The sequence below is a fragment of the Dufourea novaeangliae genome, unplaced genomic scaffold (genome assembly GCF_001272555.1).
Source record: "Dufourea novaeangliae isolate 0120121106 unplaced genomic scaffold, ASM127255v1 scaffold70, whole genome shotgun sequence".
Classification (NCBI taxonomy): domain Eukaryota; kingdom Metazoa; phylum Arthropoda; class Insecta; order Hymenoptera; family Halictidae; genus Dufourea; species Dufourea novaeangliae.
In genome coordinates, this window is record NW_015373940.1 from 70,081 (window position 1) to 87,216 (window position 17,136).

A 17,136-nucleotide genomic window follows, 5' to 3' on the forward strand; every position below is an offset into this window, starting at 1 on the left:
GTTCGCGAAGAGATTAACGCGTCAGCGTTCGATTAATCATTTTCCACGCGCTATTCAGATTAATACGGCCTACCTGGCGCGTCTTTCTTTTTCACTGAAAGTGTTCCAATTTAAAGTCACCGGGGGCCCGTTCATTACGAGGCGAAGCCAGCCGGCCGCGGTGGTGACGACGTGACTCGAATACTCGGTCTCATTTGTATAAACTGTCCACTTGAGCGTAAGGCGGCCACCTAAACTTCCCGTTTCGGGGGAATGTTAATGAAATTCTTCGCTAAATAATCCAGACAGGGCGCTGGTGTCCGAGCCGGACACGACGGGCAGGACGATCACGAAATCGACCAGCACGCCGGCCAGTCTTCAGGCGATCGTCAGGGTTCACGGGGGCAACAGTGGCTCGCTGCATCATAAGGTGAGCATCAAGATTTTTGATACTTTTGTACCCGTTTTAGCCGTCAGATGAAAGTCCGACGCCTATTTTCACTTCTGAACTGCCACTGACGCGGTAGATCGTTTGACGTTATCGTGAGTGCGTCAGAAATCTTGTCAGAATTGTTTCTGAAGCGTTTCAGAGAAATTTCCACGGTGGAATTGTTACGAAGCATTGTAAAAAGACAGAAGGTGCCCACGAATAATTGAGATCCCTCCCCGGGGAATCGATAATTCCCGTCGTTTTGTTCTTTCGTTTCCAATTGGGCGCGCGTGTCCGCGAGTTACGCGCTCGATATCGGGTATCGAGGCGGGCGAACGGATATCGTTTCACGCGGAACGTTTCTCGTTATTAACGCTAAAAATAGGTACCGCGATAATAAACGCGAGGCAGACACAAAATCCCGGCGAGGCGCGCGAGCCGGATGTAATGGTTATTTCCATCGCGCGGCTGTTTAATTGCGCTGGCTTTTTACGTTTCAACGAGTTCACCCTCCGAGGGTGTTATTGGGAACTACTTTTCTATGCAATCGAGCCAATTTTCCGTGCTTCCTTGACAGGGGTGCGTGATTTAATATACGACAAAGTGAACGTCGGTTGTTACATTCGAGTCGGGCGCGTCTGACCATTCCCGTTTTCTTCTACATGTAATGACCGTGTATTGTTTTATCTTGGAAGAGCTAAGAATGATTTTTATTTTTATTAATAAAGGACGGAAATAACGTAACAAATGTGACTTTCTGATACTACGAGCTTCTATTAAATTGAAGATAGTACGAATCTAACATAATGGATGTCACTATGACATAATGGAGTCTTTTATGATACTAGGAAAAAATTTGGAACTTGTACGGCTAACTTTTTCAGCGTAACAGTGTAATGTTTCTCGTGAAACCGCCGAATTCTCTAGCGACACGGTCCGTCGCCGACTAAATGTCTCCTTTGGTAGCGCGATACGACCGCGACGAAATTATAATCGATATCGACGTGCTGGCAGAAGGGGCCGAGTGCTGCGTACCAACACGTACTCGTGGGGTGCGTTGACTTCACAAACACAGAATCTGTTGCGACCTGGCGAACAGGGTACCTCGACATGAGGAACTAATATGTATTTGCGTCGATTCGTGCACCCATTACTAGCCGGCAATTATGTAACTAGGCTGCCTTTCTCGAATGATCCTCAGTAGTCGATCGACCGGTTCTGTATTGCATAACGCAGGGTAGATATAACCCCATTCTCTGTGCTGTGTTTTCTATAGAAGTAAAATAGGGAAGATTCTAGTACCCAATATCCATTTTCACCTTAATGAACACCTAAATAGTACTGATTTACCTGAAAACCAAAGAGGGCTATCAGATTGAAAAAAAAGTATTCGGCCTGTCAGGTGTTTAATTGTTCACCATTTCCTTGATTTTTCTTCCAGATCATTAGGGACATGACCAACAGCCACTACGTGACCACTGGGAGGCTTCGGTTCAGGTTCGTCCAGGTGTTCTTCAACGCGGTCGCGCTTCTGATCATCGCCGGCGGTCTTGCTGTATACTTTAAATGTAAGTGAATGTGTACGATCTAATCGTGCAGTGTGTGTTCGCCTGATAATGGATCTTACATAACGCGTGTCGGTTTATTGCGCGGGGAAGTACCTAGTCGGGTGACGAACCTAAATGTTCGTGACGTTAGGTGTAATGCACGAGTAGAACGAGGAGCTTTGTGGTACCGAAAGATCAATAGAGCTCCCGGTCCTAGTGTGCTACTTGCTTTCAACCATCAACACACTAGACTTCGCGACGAACAACTTCGGCAGGAGCTTCGTTGGTCATACTTATCCCGGATTTCCTGTTTGGGTATACGTACATTACATTAGATTACATGTATAGTCCATTTAACGAAAGAAATTAGGGGCAACTAAACCGATCATCGGTTGTTTAGAATTTTTCGTAGAGTTTCAATGTCAAAGTTCCATTTTCCCCAGAAACATCTCGTAAGAACGGACGCGTTCCCTCTCTAGGTATTTTTAGAAATGATTCTTTCGCGTCCGTAGCAATAAACAATGACACGATCGTACAAAAGAGGTCGTTAACAAGTCGAGAGAAAGCAGCTAAGCGCTGGAACGCATCAGACAGTCGGGGCTGAATTTCAAACGTTGCTACTTGCAACCCGTCGGACGCAAAAGGGTCGCGCGCGAAATTATTGTGCCGAGAGCCGATCGTTAAAAGCGAAAACGCGTGGTCCGTTATGTTGATTTAACACGCGTCGACCTACGGGACCGTATGGATGGTCCGTGGACTGATTCTCGGACCGCGACGTGTGCCTGTTTCGCGCATAGTTGCAACAGTAATTTATCGTTTGGATAATGGCGACGAGAAATTTTCCAGTTCGTGGTCACATTGCTCCGTTTCGCAATACTCTCGCCTTTTTAACTCTACGATGCATGAACTCTGGCGTTCGTTAGATATACATATTTAGTTCGTGATTGTTCTATCCCCACTAGTTTCTAAACCGAGGAAACTAATTTTAAAATTTTCAAAGCAATTTATAAATTATAAGTAAATTATACAATTATAGAAGCAGGAAAGTAGTGAAATAATCAAACAGACTGTACATGTTTGATAAACTCGTTAAACCGCGAAATTTATATGGTAGGTACAGTGGATATGATTATTTTTTATCTAGATTAAGAGCTAAAGAAACACAGTAGTCATCCGATGTTGTCGGTATTCCTTAGCTCGAGATATGACGTTGAGAACCGTGGAATAATTGGTTTAATGTATTCGACGAATTGCACCTGGGGTTGACAAGTCGATTACGAAAATACGGGGCGGTGTGAAGCGCAGGTGGAATTTTCATGGCCCTCGATCCTTCAAATTCCTTCGCAGTCCTTGGGAACGGGTTCGTCGTGTTTACTGATCCGTCGAGAAAGGGTCTCCCTAACATTCTAACGAATCGTCGATACTCTTGTATTTTAGAAATCTAATTGTACGTTAAAACTGTTTATTTTTTTTTTATTAAAACAGCCTATCCGGAGACAGTGATACGACTGGAGAACAAAACAATTTACACGAACATGATCACGATGACGGAACGGGCGCCGCGGATGATCGAGGAGAAGAATCCAGCGCCTGGGGTCTGTCTCCCAATAATAGTGACCTTCTGCAAGTACCACAAGGTAAGCCCTCCCACGTCGTTCTGCTTCTTTGGAGCAATTCCCAATAAACTCGCGAGGAATCCATCCACGGAGATTCCTGGGATTCGTCGAATCGTGTTAAAACAGATCCCACCCGCGTTCAATTGGTATTGAAGTCGGATCGATCCATACTGGACGTAACGTATCATCATTCCTTACGTTTAAACCATTCGAATCGGAAACAGAAGCTTTCATAGTCCTTGACAATGAGGCCACATGAAGCTCGATTTGTTATAAAATCTGACGGAATGCCTGAAAAAGTTTGAGGACCGAAAAAGGTTCAGGATAATTTTTATCTTCGACGACGTTGATTACAATGTTTTAAAAAGTGTTATGTTTATAAAATTTAGTATGTGATTTTACTAGTATCTTTTATGCTGAATTCATGTATGCAATCCGGTTGTCTTCATCACGCAGAGTTGTTGTATGACACACAGTTTATCATTTAATAACTAGTATAATCATATATACATATGTAAAAGCATATTATAAGCTCTATAAAATAATATTATTATTAATATAATATTATTACGTAGTACAAAGCATTATTACACAGAAACTGTGGGTGATGGAAAAACGTCTGATTGCAGAGCCAAATTCATCGTCGCAAAATACATAAGAATCAACGTAAATGTTCCTTGTGAGAAAAATCATGTTGACCAGCGTCGTTCAAGCTCACATTCACGTGTTAAACTAGATCCCGTACAATTTCACCGTCTTCCCGAATTACATGGGCAACTTCGGCCAACGGGACGCCCAGCACGAGCTAGAGCTCTACGAATCCGTGATCGACGTCAGATGCTACGAATTGGCGGCCCTCTTCCTATGCAGCATCTTCGTGCCGAAATGCGGGTCTAGGGGACATCTCGTGCGTCCTTGTCGTAGCCTTTGCTTCCGTGAGTAATCTCACTCCTCGATGATCGATCACGAAAGACCGGAAATTTCGCCGACAGACATCGTTTATCGAGTGCCACCCATTTACTGAGACTCGTTCACTTCTATACAGAAACCAAAAGACGCTGTGGGTTCTTCCTGGACGTGTTCGGTCTGACCTTGCCCGACTATCTCGAGTGCGAGCTGTTCCCGGAGAACTCGAATCCAGACGAGTGCGTGGGACATCGTGAGGTACTGGAGGCAGCCAGGAGAGCAGAGAAACCCGGTAAGTGCAATGATATTCACAGCCCTCGGTCTTCTTCGAAACGAGAAATTGTAGTCCTAACTGGTCTGGCTTCTTTCGTATATTTTTTATTACCAATTGTTGAAACGATCCTTGTAGTTTTGTGGTATTTACAAATAGTTTTTATTACCGTCGTCTATGAAAGAAAAGCGATTGGAAATCGTATTCGAGAACGATTGATCTCTGTTACGAACGGTGAGAAAGTAACTGTTCTAAGGACGTTACTACTTTGACTCACGAGAAAAAGCTTGGCTTCCGCTACAAGAAAAAGTGGCGTAGGAGCCTTCCACTATTTGATCTCCGGAATTAGTGCGATCAATGTGAAATTAACATTCGATTTAACATTTCTTTCGGTACATGCAATAAATATATTTTCGACGATGTATGACTAAAAAAAAGAGAAGTAAAATGTGTCTGGCTATGTACGGCCTTTTTCACTGTCGCAGTCAATGTGTTAAAAGGACGTGGAGATTTCGACGGAAATTGGGAGAGGGTGACATTTGAATAGATCGATTCGCAAGGGCCGCGAATTAGTCATTACAGAGGAGTGGATCGAGTCGAGACCCAGACTCATTGTCCGCCGGTCACAGGGCGCTTCGTCATTCTCGTTCAAGGCCTCGGCGCCCATTTATCCGGCTCCTTCAGCACCGTGGGGATAAGCCTACTGGATAAAGGTCCCGGGCATTTGATAAAGAGGTGGATAATCGTGGGATTAAAATAATCTCGACGGAACAGCCGGACCGACGGCCAGAATATAGGCGATTCCGCGTGTGCGAAACTCTCGGAAGGACACGGAGCTAGCTCCCGTTCTTTTTCCTTACGCTGTAACGTGTCGAACGGAATTCCACGCGGATTAGTATGTCCGTTAACTAAAATCTGGGTGACCACATGATCTATTTGTTTTTCCGATAGAAAAAAAACAATGGGGAAAGAATAAGGATGATCATGAATTAGAAAAGAGGTGTACGAGAAAAAATCATCGTCAGAAATATAAGAGGAGGAAGAAAAGCAGGCGAGAGCTTCAGGAAACGAACAATCGGCGCGTCTCGGGCTCCTGGAACAATAGAGATCGGAAATATTTATGCGACGCTCTATGAGCAGACCGGACTAATTGCCGACTAACGTTCCTAAACCGATATCCATTGTTCCGCCTCTACCATCGGCGTTCACGACTCTTTTGTCCCGTTCGTTTGTTCGTCTCTGCTGGCTGGAATGCCTCCTCCATTGTTGACCGCTCTGTGATACCGTTCGCGTGTGTTGATTCTAGGATCGTACCGGGGACGATCTAATACCGTTTCCTTAATTGTCCCGGTCTCGTTTATTGCTTCGAGGTTTTCCACGGTCGATCGGTCCACGGAACAGGAGCGATGTCTTTCGCGATTGGTCAGACGAAAGAACGTGATATTCGATATATACCGTACATGTTATTGTTCTGTTGATTAGACTCGAAAGATCGAATGGACTGATTGGAAAATCGAGTTATTGAGAGCAGTTATCGAATCCCACGGTTGATCCTTTTATGGGGGATGGCAAATATAATTTCGGATCAAGAGTCAATTAGGAGACGAAGAGTTTCGCAATTAACCGAATTGTCCCTTTATTTTATCCATTGAGATGGACTTGAAAGCCTCGAAGCTTAATTGTTTCGTATCGAATTAGTTCGCCCAAAGTCCTCTAGTGGTCGTCAAAGAGGGACGGCTACATTTGAATTCCCTATGATTTCCTCCTGTTTCAGTGGTAAAGGTCGGTTACGGTTAGACCGACAACGATGAGATTAAACGACCGGCGACCGAGTTACGGTGCGGCGCAATCACGGAATCGAGGATATATTGTGCGACGAAAGTTTCGTTATCGATCCGGCTGCATCCTGACGGCGCAATCGAGGGTCGATTTGCACTTAATACACCGATTCATTTTCGTTCGCGGTTAATTAAGGTTATATTGACCGCTGTTGATCACGGACTTGCCTTCGGTCGATCTGGCCCGATAGAACGAGGCTGTCTTTGATCTCTAGATTTGCACGCCGTTCGATCGAGTTTTTTAACGTTTTCGACGATGGTATCGAGGAGATTTAAGAGGCACATCCGGTCCCAGGTTCTCCTAAACTGAATTTACTGGACGGTCGAAAACGACCCAGTTGACACGTTGCTTGGATTTAATGGCCACTTCGAGTCGTACTGTCGGGGAATTTATTGTGGTACCGAGTGTTACTCCACTCTTTAACGGTATTTCCATTCTCTAGTTTACACCAGGGGTATTTTAAACCTTTATCTTGGCCTGTGGAACCTTTCTTCTTCTATGTATGTTCTACACATGAAAAATTGATCTGGATATTTTAGATACACAATTTACTTGCAAAACTTTATGGAATCGTAGTTAAGTACAGGAGACACCAGAAAGGTGCATATTCAAAGATTCTTCACAGGAGACTCTCCCTTGGTTACTCTGTTAAATAATGTCTCTTAACGACCGCTTCGTTCTAACTATCTTTGGTTAGATTATAAAGGTCGTTTCACTCTTTCGATAAACGACAGGTTTCTTCAGGAATGCAAGACGACTTTTCATCGCGTAACAGCACTATTGTATCAACAGTTTGATGTTTGAAATATTATCTGGAAGTTTTTCATGGAAAAGAGCGTTCCGGTTCAGTGGTTCAGAAAATTCGTAAGGGAGAACGATTCTGATTTATGTAAACGACGACGGTCGACGCGAGGTAATAACGTACGTGTATGCGTATCAGCGTGCATCAGCTTATATTACGGTTCTGCGTACGTGATATGTCGCACGTGCCGCCACTAATGGAATCTTAATGGGAAAATCTATATTAAACGATCGCGCGACGAGCCATCTTCGGCGTCTGCTCGTTGTATGGAGTTCACATCGACCGGCGATTCATCTTCCACGAACGACATTATGTATTTACACCGGATAGACATTTATCAAGAGGGAATGAACTCTCGGCTCGATAAGCTGTTGAATGTGGACTAGTTTAACAATTTAGTTCCATTTCTTGACGATTGTGCATGGAATTCTCTTGAATAAATGTTCTTCGTAAATAAATCTTCATAATAATTTTCAATGTCGACGTTCTCGAAAAAGGAGTCTCAAATAAAAAGAATTTTATTGTATATCTTCGAATTTCTCGATCACGTAGAACAAATATGTATTCCTACGATATTCCATCACTGGACCAACAACCTAACATTCTCATACCAATTTCCACTGACAAATATTCAAAGCTTCAAATTTACTTCTCATCGACCAAAAGTATTTCGAGACCAGCACTTCATTTGTGTTACCCAGGATGCATTTGATTTCGAGAAAAACCTTTTTTCCCTCGTTCGAAATCCAATTTGCTCTTCTGTATATGTCTTCCATCAACCACGTCGACCGTTCAGGAAAAAAGGGGGTGGTAAAGAACGAAGGAAGCTGGTCGAAAGAATAGGGTACATGTATGTTTCGTTGTACACAGTATGCACCAGCGGTTTCCAATGCGACGGCACTAGATGCATTCCGGTCGACTGGCGATGCGACGGCCACTTGGATTGCGCCGATCACAGCGACGAAATTGGATGCGGGGATTGCAGCTTGTTCTCACCCTCCGCTGCGTTCACCACGAAGATCGTGAAAAAACCGATCCTCGCGAAGAACAACGTCTCGAAATCGCCATGGCACTGCGGCGACAGGAGGTGCATGTCCACCAGCCACATCTGTAACGGCGTGATGGATTGCCCGTGGGGCCAGGACGAACGCTATTGCTGTAAGCGGAATATATTAACCCTCTGGCGGTTGTATTCATCTCTCAGACATACACTACTGGTCTATAAGTATCCTAAACACAGTATATTATCAATAGAGTGTGGATGTTTATGCAAAAATATAGAATTTTATGGTGTAATTTCGAAACTGGATAGAAATTGGTGACTCAAAGGACAATAAATCATCGATAAGTGGTCGAAGGATTCTCGGCACTGAACATTAAATATTTCATGCACTAATGGCCATATGCTGCTGAAAACAATATCATTGGTTCCGTAATTCCAAGCTCTATCACCGTGTTAGCACGAGTTAATGAGGTTTAGACCTCATTAAAAAATTGATAAAAAAAAGTAAAGTTTCTGAAACTTTTTACGTGCATTGAATTTTAGACAGTCATATTTTATAAATGTCGATGGGTTTCAGTGAAGCTCAGCCTGAGGAACGGGGACGTAGGTGAAGGACGACTGGAAGTTTATCACTCAGAAATGGGAAAGTTCATGCCGGCTTGCATATCGCATTGGGAACCAAACTCCGCGAAAGCGATCTGCTCCATGCTCGGTTACACGTAAGAGAATTTTCTTGGGATCAGTATCGACTTCTGAATATGCTATAGCTTTGAACCTGTTCGAAGATACAGTCGTCTGTTCGTTGATTTATTACTATTGTACACTGTCGGTCACAAGTATTAGAACATCTGATCCGTACGAAGGAAATGTGATGTTTCTTAGAAAAAAGTTACATATCTTTGGCCACGTTTGTTACTTCATAAGCGTTATCCATCAAGTTGCAATATCCCTTGAACAATATTTATTTCAGACTTTCAGCAATTTCGTAAATTCACCGTATATTCGATAAACATCGACTACTACATAACTGTTACAGGGAGGTGGATTCATCCAGATTGATAGCCCACGATAACAACGTCACCCAACGGAACGCGAACTCCAGCGAAACGAATCTTCTTAAGGAATTCCAGGAATGCATCACCGATCAGGAAGCTTACCCCACGGTCGAGCTGACGTGCTCCGAATATGGTACCGTATCCATAATAATATCACGAGGAATTGATCCTTCTTATTGATATCTTTTTGTTTAGTAATTAAAGCATCGTTGATTTTACAGCTTGTGGCCGACGAACGCCAGTCTACGGTAACTCGAAGGTGAAGACAAGAATCGTAGGGGGCGTCGAATCGGCACCAGGCGATTGGCCGTTTTTAGCTGCCCTTCTGGGCGGTCCAGAGCAGATCTTCTACTGTGCTGGGGTCTTGATCGCCGATCAATGGGTTCTAACAGCTTCTCACTGTGTTGGCAAGTGCGTGTTAATTTTTTATATTCCCTGGTAGCGAATAATTCCGTGTTTATACCACACTTGACCGATCGACCTTTGTAGTTCCAGTCGCACGGATGTGTCCGGTTGGACGATACAGCTGGGAATAACCAGGCGGCAATCCCACACCTATCTCGGCCAGAAGCTGAAGGTGAAGAGAGTGGTGCCTCATCCTAATTACAACGTGGTCGTCGCTAACGACAACGACGTGGCTCTTTTCCAGGTAGATAGCGTCGTCACTTTCTGACGTGATTAATCTTTCGATCTAACACTGTATGTCCCCCTGTTAGTTGGAGAAGCGAGTCCAGTTTCACGAGCACCTCAGACCCGTCTGTTTGCCAACCGCTGACACGCACCTTGTGCCGAACACTATGTGCACCGTGATCGGTTGGGGCAAGAAGAACGACACCGACTGTACGTGTCGCGGCGTTTGTCGACGGTTTAACGGAAATTTCATTAACAATTATTGAATGCTTGCAGCGTCCGAGTACGAACCAACTGTGAACGAGGTGCAGGTTCCAGACGTGTCAGGTAATTGTTATTGGAAGTTGATCTTGTCCCTGACGAATGCTTCAGATTAGAAATTCCCTTTGACTTTGAACGACATAATGTCGACACTTTATTGATGTGCAATCGTATCGAACCTAAAGTTTTCTCGATTCTGAGCTTTCCAGAGCTTCCAAACTCTGTGAATTTGAACTCTCAAACAAAGTTTTGACTGAAAAAGACGCCTGTCATTTTAATAGAAGTTCGAAGGATAAGGTTTTTGTATCGATTCTAATCGACAGGGCGACTCTGGGGGTCCCTTGCTCTGTCGAGACGAGCACGAGGAGGAGAAATGGTTCGTCGGAGGTATCGTCAGTTGGGGCATCATGTGCGCCCACCCAAAATTACCAGGCGTGTACACCTACGTGCCGAAATATGTGCCATGGATCCGTAGCGAGATGAAAAAGTACTCGGACGTGGGTATGGGTTAATGAATGATTTTCAACAACAAAAAATCATCCGTTATCGCCGACGAGAATATTCGAGCATTAAGAATAAGACAATAATTTTAACGACAATAATATACGTAGCGTGCAGGTTACCTTGTTGTGGGACTGTATCGCAAAGATTATGCTCATTAGCTGTACCGACGTTTAGGACATTAACGATGGGTGATAAACCAATTGATGTTTCCATTGATTGAAATTATACGGGGATACCTCGAACTTACGAGATTTTGATGTTTACTCGGTATCGACATAGGTAAAGAAACTACTCTTTTCTTTCCGAAGAGGCTGTACTTTTTTACTATATTCCTATTGAGAATAACCTGAACCTGTTGCAACGACAATACTTGGGACAATATGGTTTATTAAATAACCAATTAATGTCTTGGTCCGATCTTCAATAAGAACGCGATGTAATAACGAGGCTAGTTCTTCTAATCTATTTAAAAAGTAAACTCGAGGGGATGATCGACGTAGAAATGCCAAGATACATTGAAGTTCTTTCGATGTTAGAATATACGATAGCTGTTAAACGTAACTACGATCTTAAGTTCCTCGAACCCGACATCTATTTTGTAATGATCGACGAAGTACGAGCAAGGCTTCCCTGTGTCGCGATCGACTTTTTCGGAGGTCACGTTACGTTTAGGATAAGAAACTTAGTTAGTGGACGCGAAAGCAAAGATGAAATAAGAGGAAACATATTAACGAAGCTTTTGCACGAACACTTTCGGGTTTCGCGACGACGGACACCACTCCGGACGACGCGACGAGCTCTCGCCGCTATTTTGTAGAACGTCCGATCCTCGCGACGAACGCGTGCAAATGACGCGAAGAAAGTTTAAAGGGAAATAAAACACAGCCAAACGGCGTAACTTTTGGTAGAACAAGATAAAAAATGCAACTAAAACAAACAGAAACGTGGGTTTTTGCGAACAAAACGAAAATTCCGCATCAGATGCGACAAAAAAACACATTTGTATCGCCGTCGGTATTTCTTTTTTTCTTTCTTTCGAAAAGCCGCGTTAGACGTGCCACCAAGTGGACGGGGAAAAATCACAATTCAAAGGGTGTGCGTTTGAGTATTCGTCAATATTCTCGATTTTGGGACAATAATTAATAAATATTTTGCTTTCGAGTATATTTTTGTGAAATTCTCGGCGAGCTTAAGAAACGGTTTTTCATTTTCAAAAAGATGATTGAAATTCGATAGTAGTGGATCTCTACTTTCGGAACTCGAAGAATTGAGATAATCTGTCAGAAAATTGTTACGGTTCTGACGATTTGTTAGGGAAGATAGAGTGACTGGCATCGAAAGAATACAGGAAACGACACTTTTGTACGTGATTCACAAACGCACATCCGGTGTAGGTGAAATGTGCATGTAATGCATCAGATGCATTTATGCACAAATAACAATAGCAGTTTCGAATAAGAATAAGCATAAGAGATTATAGGGTAAAAATAACTAAAATATAAATAAGGTACATATGTGTTTGTTAATGTAACTCTGTAACAGGTAAACTCTATGTCTAGCGTTGCGTGTATTGATTGTATACTAAAGCACATATGTGTAATTTGTAAGCAGGGAAACTATATATAAGGGAATATATAAGAATATATAAGGGGAATATATAAGAACGTATGCGACAATAGTTAAAATCGTATTATAGGTAATTTAAGAAGAGAGCTGAGCAAACATTATCACTTTATTTCAAGTTCAATCAATTTAGAGTAAAAACTTTTCTTTTAATGCTGCTCTTCTTCTCCCTTACTTCGCCACGAATAAAATTATTTCAAAATTTGAAATGATTTGTTTTAAAAAAATGGGAAACACAACATGTAGATGTAAAATTTAGGTACGTTGGATACTAAAGACAAATATTTAAACATATAATAACAGCAGGGTTAAACGGATATCACAAGATCAGATGTTTTCTAAATAATTGAAAATCTAGTCACAGATATCTATGTTCCTAGAGTCTATTTCAAATATAAAAAAAGTTGCTCAGCTCAAAGAACAGCTTGACGATATACGTAATAATCTGTTAATCGAATAGTCCATGTCACGACTATTTTCATTGCCGATTATCATTCGCAGTGAGAGTAGTCGAAACGTTGATAACCTTTAATATTAATCGAGCACCACGGTGCCGCTTGTAGTCTCTCGTTAGCGCACTGTGAACATAGCATAGGATTAGAGATCATGTTGACTGAATTCTAGGGACAATACTCTGCACCAGCACTTTTTTGATCCGCACCGAAATGGTAATAGCTTTTAAAACGTGTATACTTTGTACGATGTATATTGTTTATGAGAGCTTAGGAGCCTTACTATTTGACTTAGACTTTTTCTAAGAGGTAAGAATAGCGGTATTGTTGGTCAGGACAATAATCTCTATCGGTTTTCTTATGATCTTGCAGTTTTCATCTACTCTTCTACAAGAAGCGTTACTTTTGCGTTACCGTTTGCGTGAAATTCCACGACAGGATCTCTTGATTATTCAATTTTCCAATAGAAGGGTTAATAGAATTTACCAAACATACTGGCAGCTTATAAAGGGAGCTTCTTCTTTTTCTTTGAAGACATTTTTCCGAAATTTGAAACTTTTTCATTTTATTCCGAACGATTCTTTAATCCTCTTTTTCGAACATTTGCTAACGAAAACATTGTTTTCTTCATGGAAAATGCTAGACGACAAAAGTCTTCCTTAGTATCCAGACAACAGATAGTTGTAATCGAGGAGTAATATAATTAATAATAACCGACAATACTGTGTGAGCAGACAATAAATAATTATAGGAAATGTTCCAAGACGGACAATAAAACTAGCGCGTAAGCTTAGGGTAAATTGATTAGATTATAAGGGCGAAATTGCATGTGATTGTTACATAGTTTTTGTGTATTGATTGCTATCGTTGTCTAATAGGATCGTGATGATATAAGTCGAGAGAGATGATCTAAGCTGAGTTTGAATTCGATTAGATCGTGGGAATTCTGCGGCCTCAGAGCACATAAAGTTCTTCTTTAATTCCATAACTAGTAGCACTCACTCCATTTGTTATAGGAACTCAGTTTCTGTTTCGAAGATCCACTAAATAAGAAAGTTGTGATATAAGCTTCTGCCTATAGAGTGCAGTTCAATTGATACGATACTTTTGGTAGGTTCGAGGACACAAGAGTGTGACATAAAATATCGACGAAAAATAATCAAATCGGACAATCAAGAAGTTGCGAAGATTTTCGACGGAGATATTTTTCTAAAGACTACAACTGATTCCTGGCAATAATTTCACATATTTCAGCTAGCGTTTCTACCAATCATTCTGAATTACTAGCTAATAATCTTCATTTTATCCAACACATATTCTGTTGGTGACTCTTTTCAACGTAGGAATTCAACTCGTAATATTGTGATGATCGAGTCAGTGGTTTGTACGTAAGATTGCATAAAATATACGGAATATAACCGCGTGTAATATAAGCAGATGCAACTAAGAAGAATAATAACAATTGAAACGACTATACATATATATGTCGCAGAGGAGGCGAGCATAGGTCACTGTTTCTTTCACATGTCAGTGCCAAAGTTTTTACACAAAGATAGTTCAGGTATAGAGGGAAATATACATAGAGAGAACGCAAGGATTTTTGTTTCGCGAATGATTTTAGAGGTTTTCCGTTTTTACGCAAGAGCATTAAGAGTCAATACTTATAGTCAATTTAGGAGTAGGGATATTTTCGCGTGTAGGCTCGACGGCTGTAAAGTTTGTACATATAAGTCCGTGGAACCTTCGAGTTACCTTCTGACATTCATTTTTCCTCGAGCAACCTCAGATTCATTTCCTTTCATCCATTTCGTAACGCCTATAGAACGAACGGTATTCGTTGGATTCAGAACCCACAATAACAATTACTGAAAATTTAATTCTCAAAATTACTACTTTACGTGAATCTTCTTAAGAATTACCTGTGCTTAACCCTTCGTGACTTCCGTTATTTTTACGACTTCTCTCACCCCCCAGGTCTTGTATGTCCAGACCTACTTATTTTTATTTTATAGACTTCCAAAAAATTTGAAAAAAATCAGAAATCCTTCCCAGGATTTCTACTACATGATCCAATTGCTACTAAACTTGAATGTTAAAAGGTTTTTTTTTAACAGCAATTCCTTATTTGTTTCGGAGATATTTGAGTGCGAAATTTGCTTGTGTCATAGAAGACCCGGGGGGAGGGGGCCGTCACAAAATAACCTGCATAATTGTTCAGATTGAATCGATTCGAGGGTGACACGAGAAGCTGCGCACAAAATAACGGTGTCCCTAAGGAAAGTAGTTCCTCTCGGAAAATATTACGAAACTTGCGTAACTACTCCTGTGAAGTCAATGTTGATTAGCGAGATAATATGCACCGCGTATCCATTAAAGAATTATCGATAAGAAGGTTACTCTAAGTGGTTTAAAAATAGTATACCTGTATACAGTTGAGTATTGTAAACCACGTTTGTAGTTCAATGTCGAACGATTCACCTGTAAATCGTTCGACGTTGGAAAACGAATGTACAGTTAAGGGAACTTCGCCTTTAAAGACGAAGAAATTAGTAATACCGAAGAGTGCAGAGGATAGTGAGATAACGAGTTCGATCATTAAGAGCTGCTAGCCTACGGATTAATTAGCGAAACTGCAAGGAAACGTTGCCAAAACTTCTATACAATCTCCACTGAGCTTGATGAAGGATTATATCAAATTATTCATCGCGTCGACGATCGAACTAGATCCAGAGCCGACGATATACATATAATATAGTAACGTCAATTCAGAGTTTAAAATTAGAGCCACGTTCCTGTTCACGCCGGGTGAAATAAAATATATTTTATTCGAGAGTTAACGATTAGAGAAACAAGATATAATTGTCGTTTCGAGTACCAATCAAAGTTTTACTGTATTTGATTCTTTTAAAAGATTTTTCCGCCTTGATTCATTTCCGAAGAGTACACCGTACGACAGATACGCTAGAATCCAGATTAAAGGATAATTTCCATCTTTCCACGGAAAATCAGCACGAGCCGTAGTTTGCATAATTGTAATATGATTAAACACTTAAGATAAATATACGTAAGCATGACTAACCGATTACACATTTATACGCTACGTGTCCATGCTCCGCGTTCTATTTGGCCATTTTCCAAGACCATGAAAACATGCGCGGAAGGAACGGTATCAACGACAGAAAAGAACAATCAAGAAAACTAAAGAGATGTAGGTACTTTTGTTAGGGTGGGGGGAATCATAGGTAGCAGTGGAGAGAACGTTAGAGGCGAATAAAACGCGGGGGATATTCTAAATGTGATTGCTTGTTGTGCACGACACAAATTCTAATTGTACAATCAGTGGTCGATATTCTATATCGTGTATACATACATATACATATGTATCTTTTAAATATATATAAATATATTTAAAAGACACCGCTAATGTTTGCAAGACGATTGAGTAAACTACAAAGTAATCAGCCTGAATAACTTGTAAGCCGATGTTTGTATGTTGTATATGTTATGTATATGCACATAAATATATATATATATATATATGTGTATATTTATTTATAATACGCGTAAAATTGCAAGTATGTACATTAACGTTCGCTATAAACGTAGGCAAGCTCTCCACACGTTCTGTGTCGCTGTGATTGGTACTTACATATAGATAGAATCCTTAGGTAGTGTTCAGTCGTTAGATTTGTAATTAATGTAGAATCAGAGACGGTCGGTAGCCAGAAACCTCGTATATTCTTGTTTCGTAGGCGGCTTGAGTGCTGTGAGTCGACACTTCGCGTTTTCATTCGATGATTTCGTTTTCTTTTGGTACGTGGCGATTGTGGATCGTCTGCAGATTCTTTCGAGGGTGAGATATTGATGGCAGTTTTTGAAAACTAAATTCTGGGGGGCTTACTTTGGTTCTTGGGTGTTGGTGAGGGTGCTGTGAAGAGATGAAAGACGTTTAGTTGGGAGTTCAAATGTTGGAATGTTGATTAATTGGGATGTTTATGGATTGGAACGTCGGGATGTTGATAGATTAGCGTACTGAAATATTGTTTAATTGAATAAAACGATGGGTGTACTATATTTAGGGTATGGTGACAGTTGGGTATCCAAAGGTTGGGGTGCTAAAACATTCGTGTACTGGAAGATTAGACCGTTGAAATAGAAGGTGAAGGACAGACGCAGTATAACTGTGGATTTACTCAAGGTATTGAAACATTATCTCAT

General features: G+C 41.3%; 1 protein-coding gene across 1 annotated transcript in view; it reads left to right on the forward strand.

The window, feature by feature from the left end:
- The window catches only part of LOC107185637, a 47,147-nt gene extending 36,296 nt beyond the window's left edge, over positions 1 to 10,851 (forward strand). The window contains exons 7-20 of the mRNA XM_015573371.1: positions 285 to 409; positions 1,851 to 1,977; positions 3,442 to 3,593; positions 4,309 to 4,507; positions 4,618 to 4,770; positions 8,261 to 8,548; positions 8,971 to 9,112; positions 9,430 to 9,581; positions 9,670 to 9,859; positions 9,944 to 10,097; positions 10,165 to 10,288; positions 10,355 to 10,405; positions 10,456 to 10,562; positions 10,663 to 10,851. Of these exons, the coding sequence (XP_015428857.1) occupies positions 285 to 409; positions 1,851 to 1,977; positions 3,442 to 3,593; positions 4,309 to 4,507; positions 4,618 to 4,770; positions 8,261 to 8,548; positions 8,971 to 9,112; positions 9,430 to 9,581; positions 9,670 to 9,859; positions 9,944 to 10,097; positions 10,165 to 10,288; positions 10,355 to 10,405; positions 10,456 to 10,562; positions 10,663 to 10,851 (2,153 nt within the window). The remainder of the gene's footprint in view (positions 1 to 284; positions 410 to 1,850; positions 1,978 to 3,441; positions 3,594 to 4,308; positions 4,508 to 4,617; positions 4,771 to 8,260; positions 8,549 to 8,970; positions 9,113 to 9,429; positions 9,582 to 9,669; positions 9,860 to 9,943; positions 10,098 to 10,164; positions 10,289 to 10,354; positions 10,406 to 10,455; positions 10,563 to 10,662) is intronic.
- The last annotated feature ends 6,285 nt before the right edge of the window (positions 10,852 to 17,136 follow it).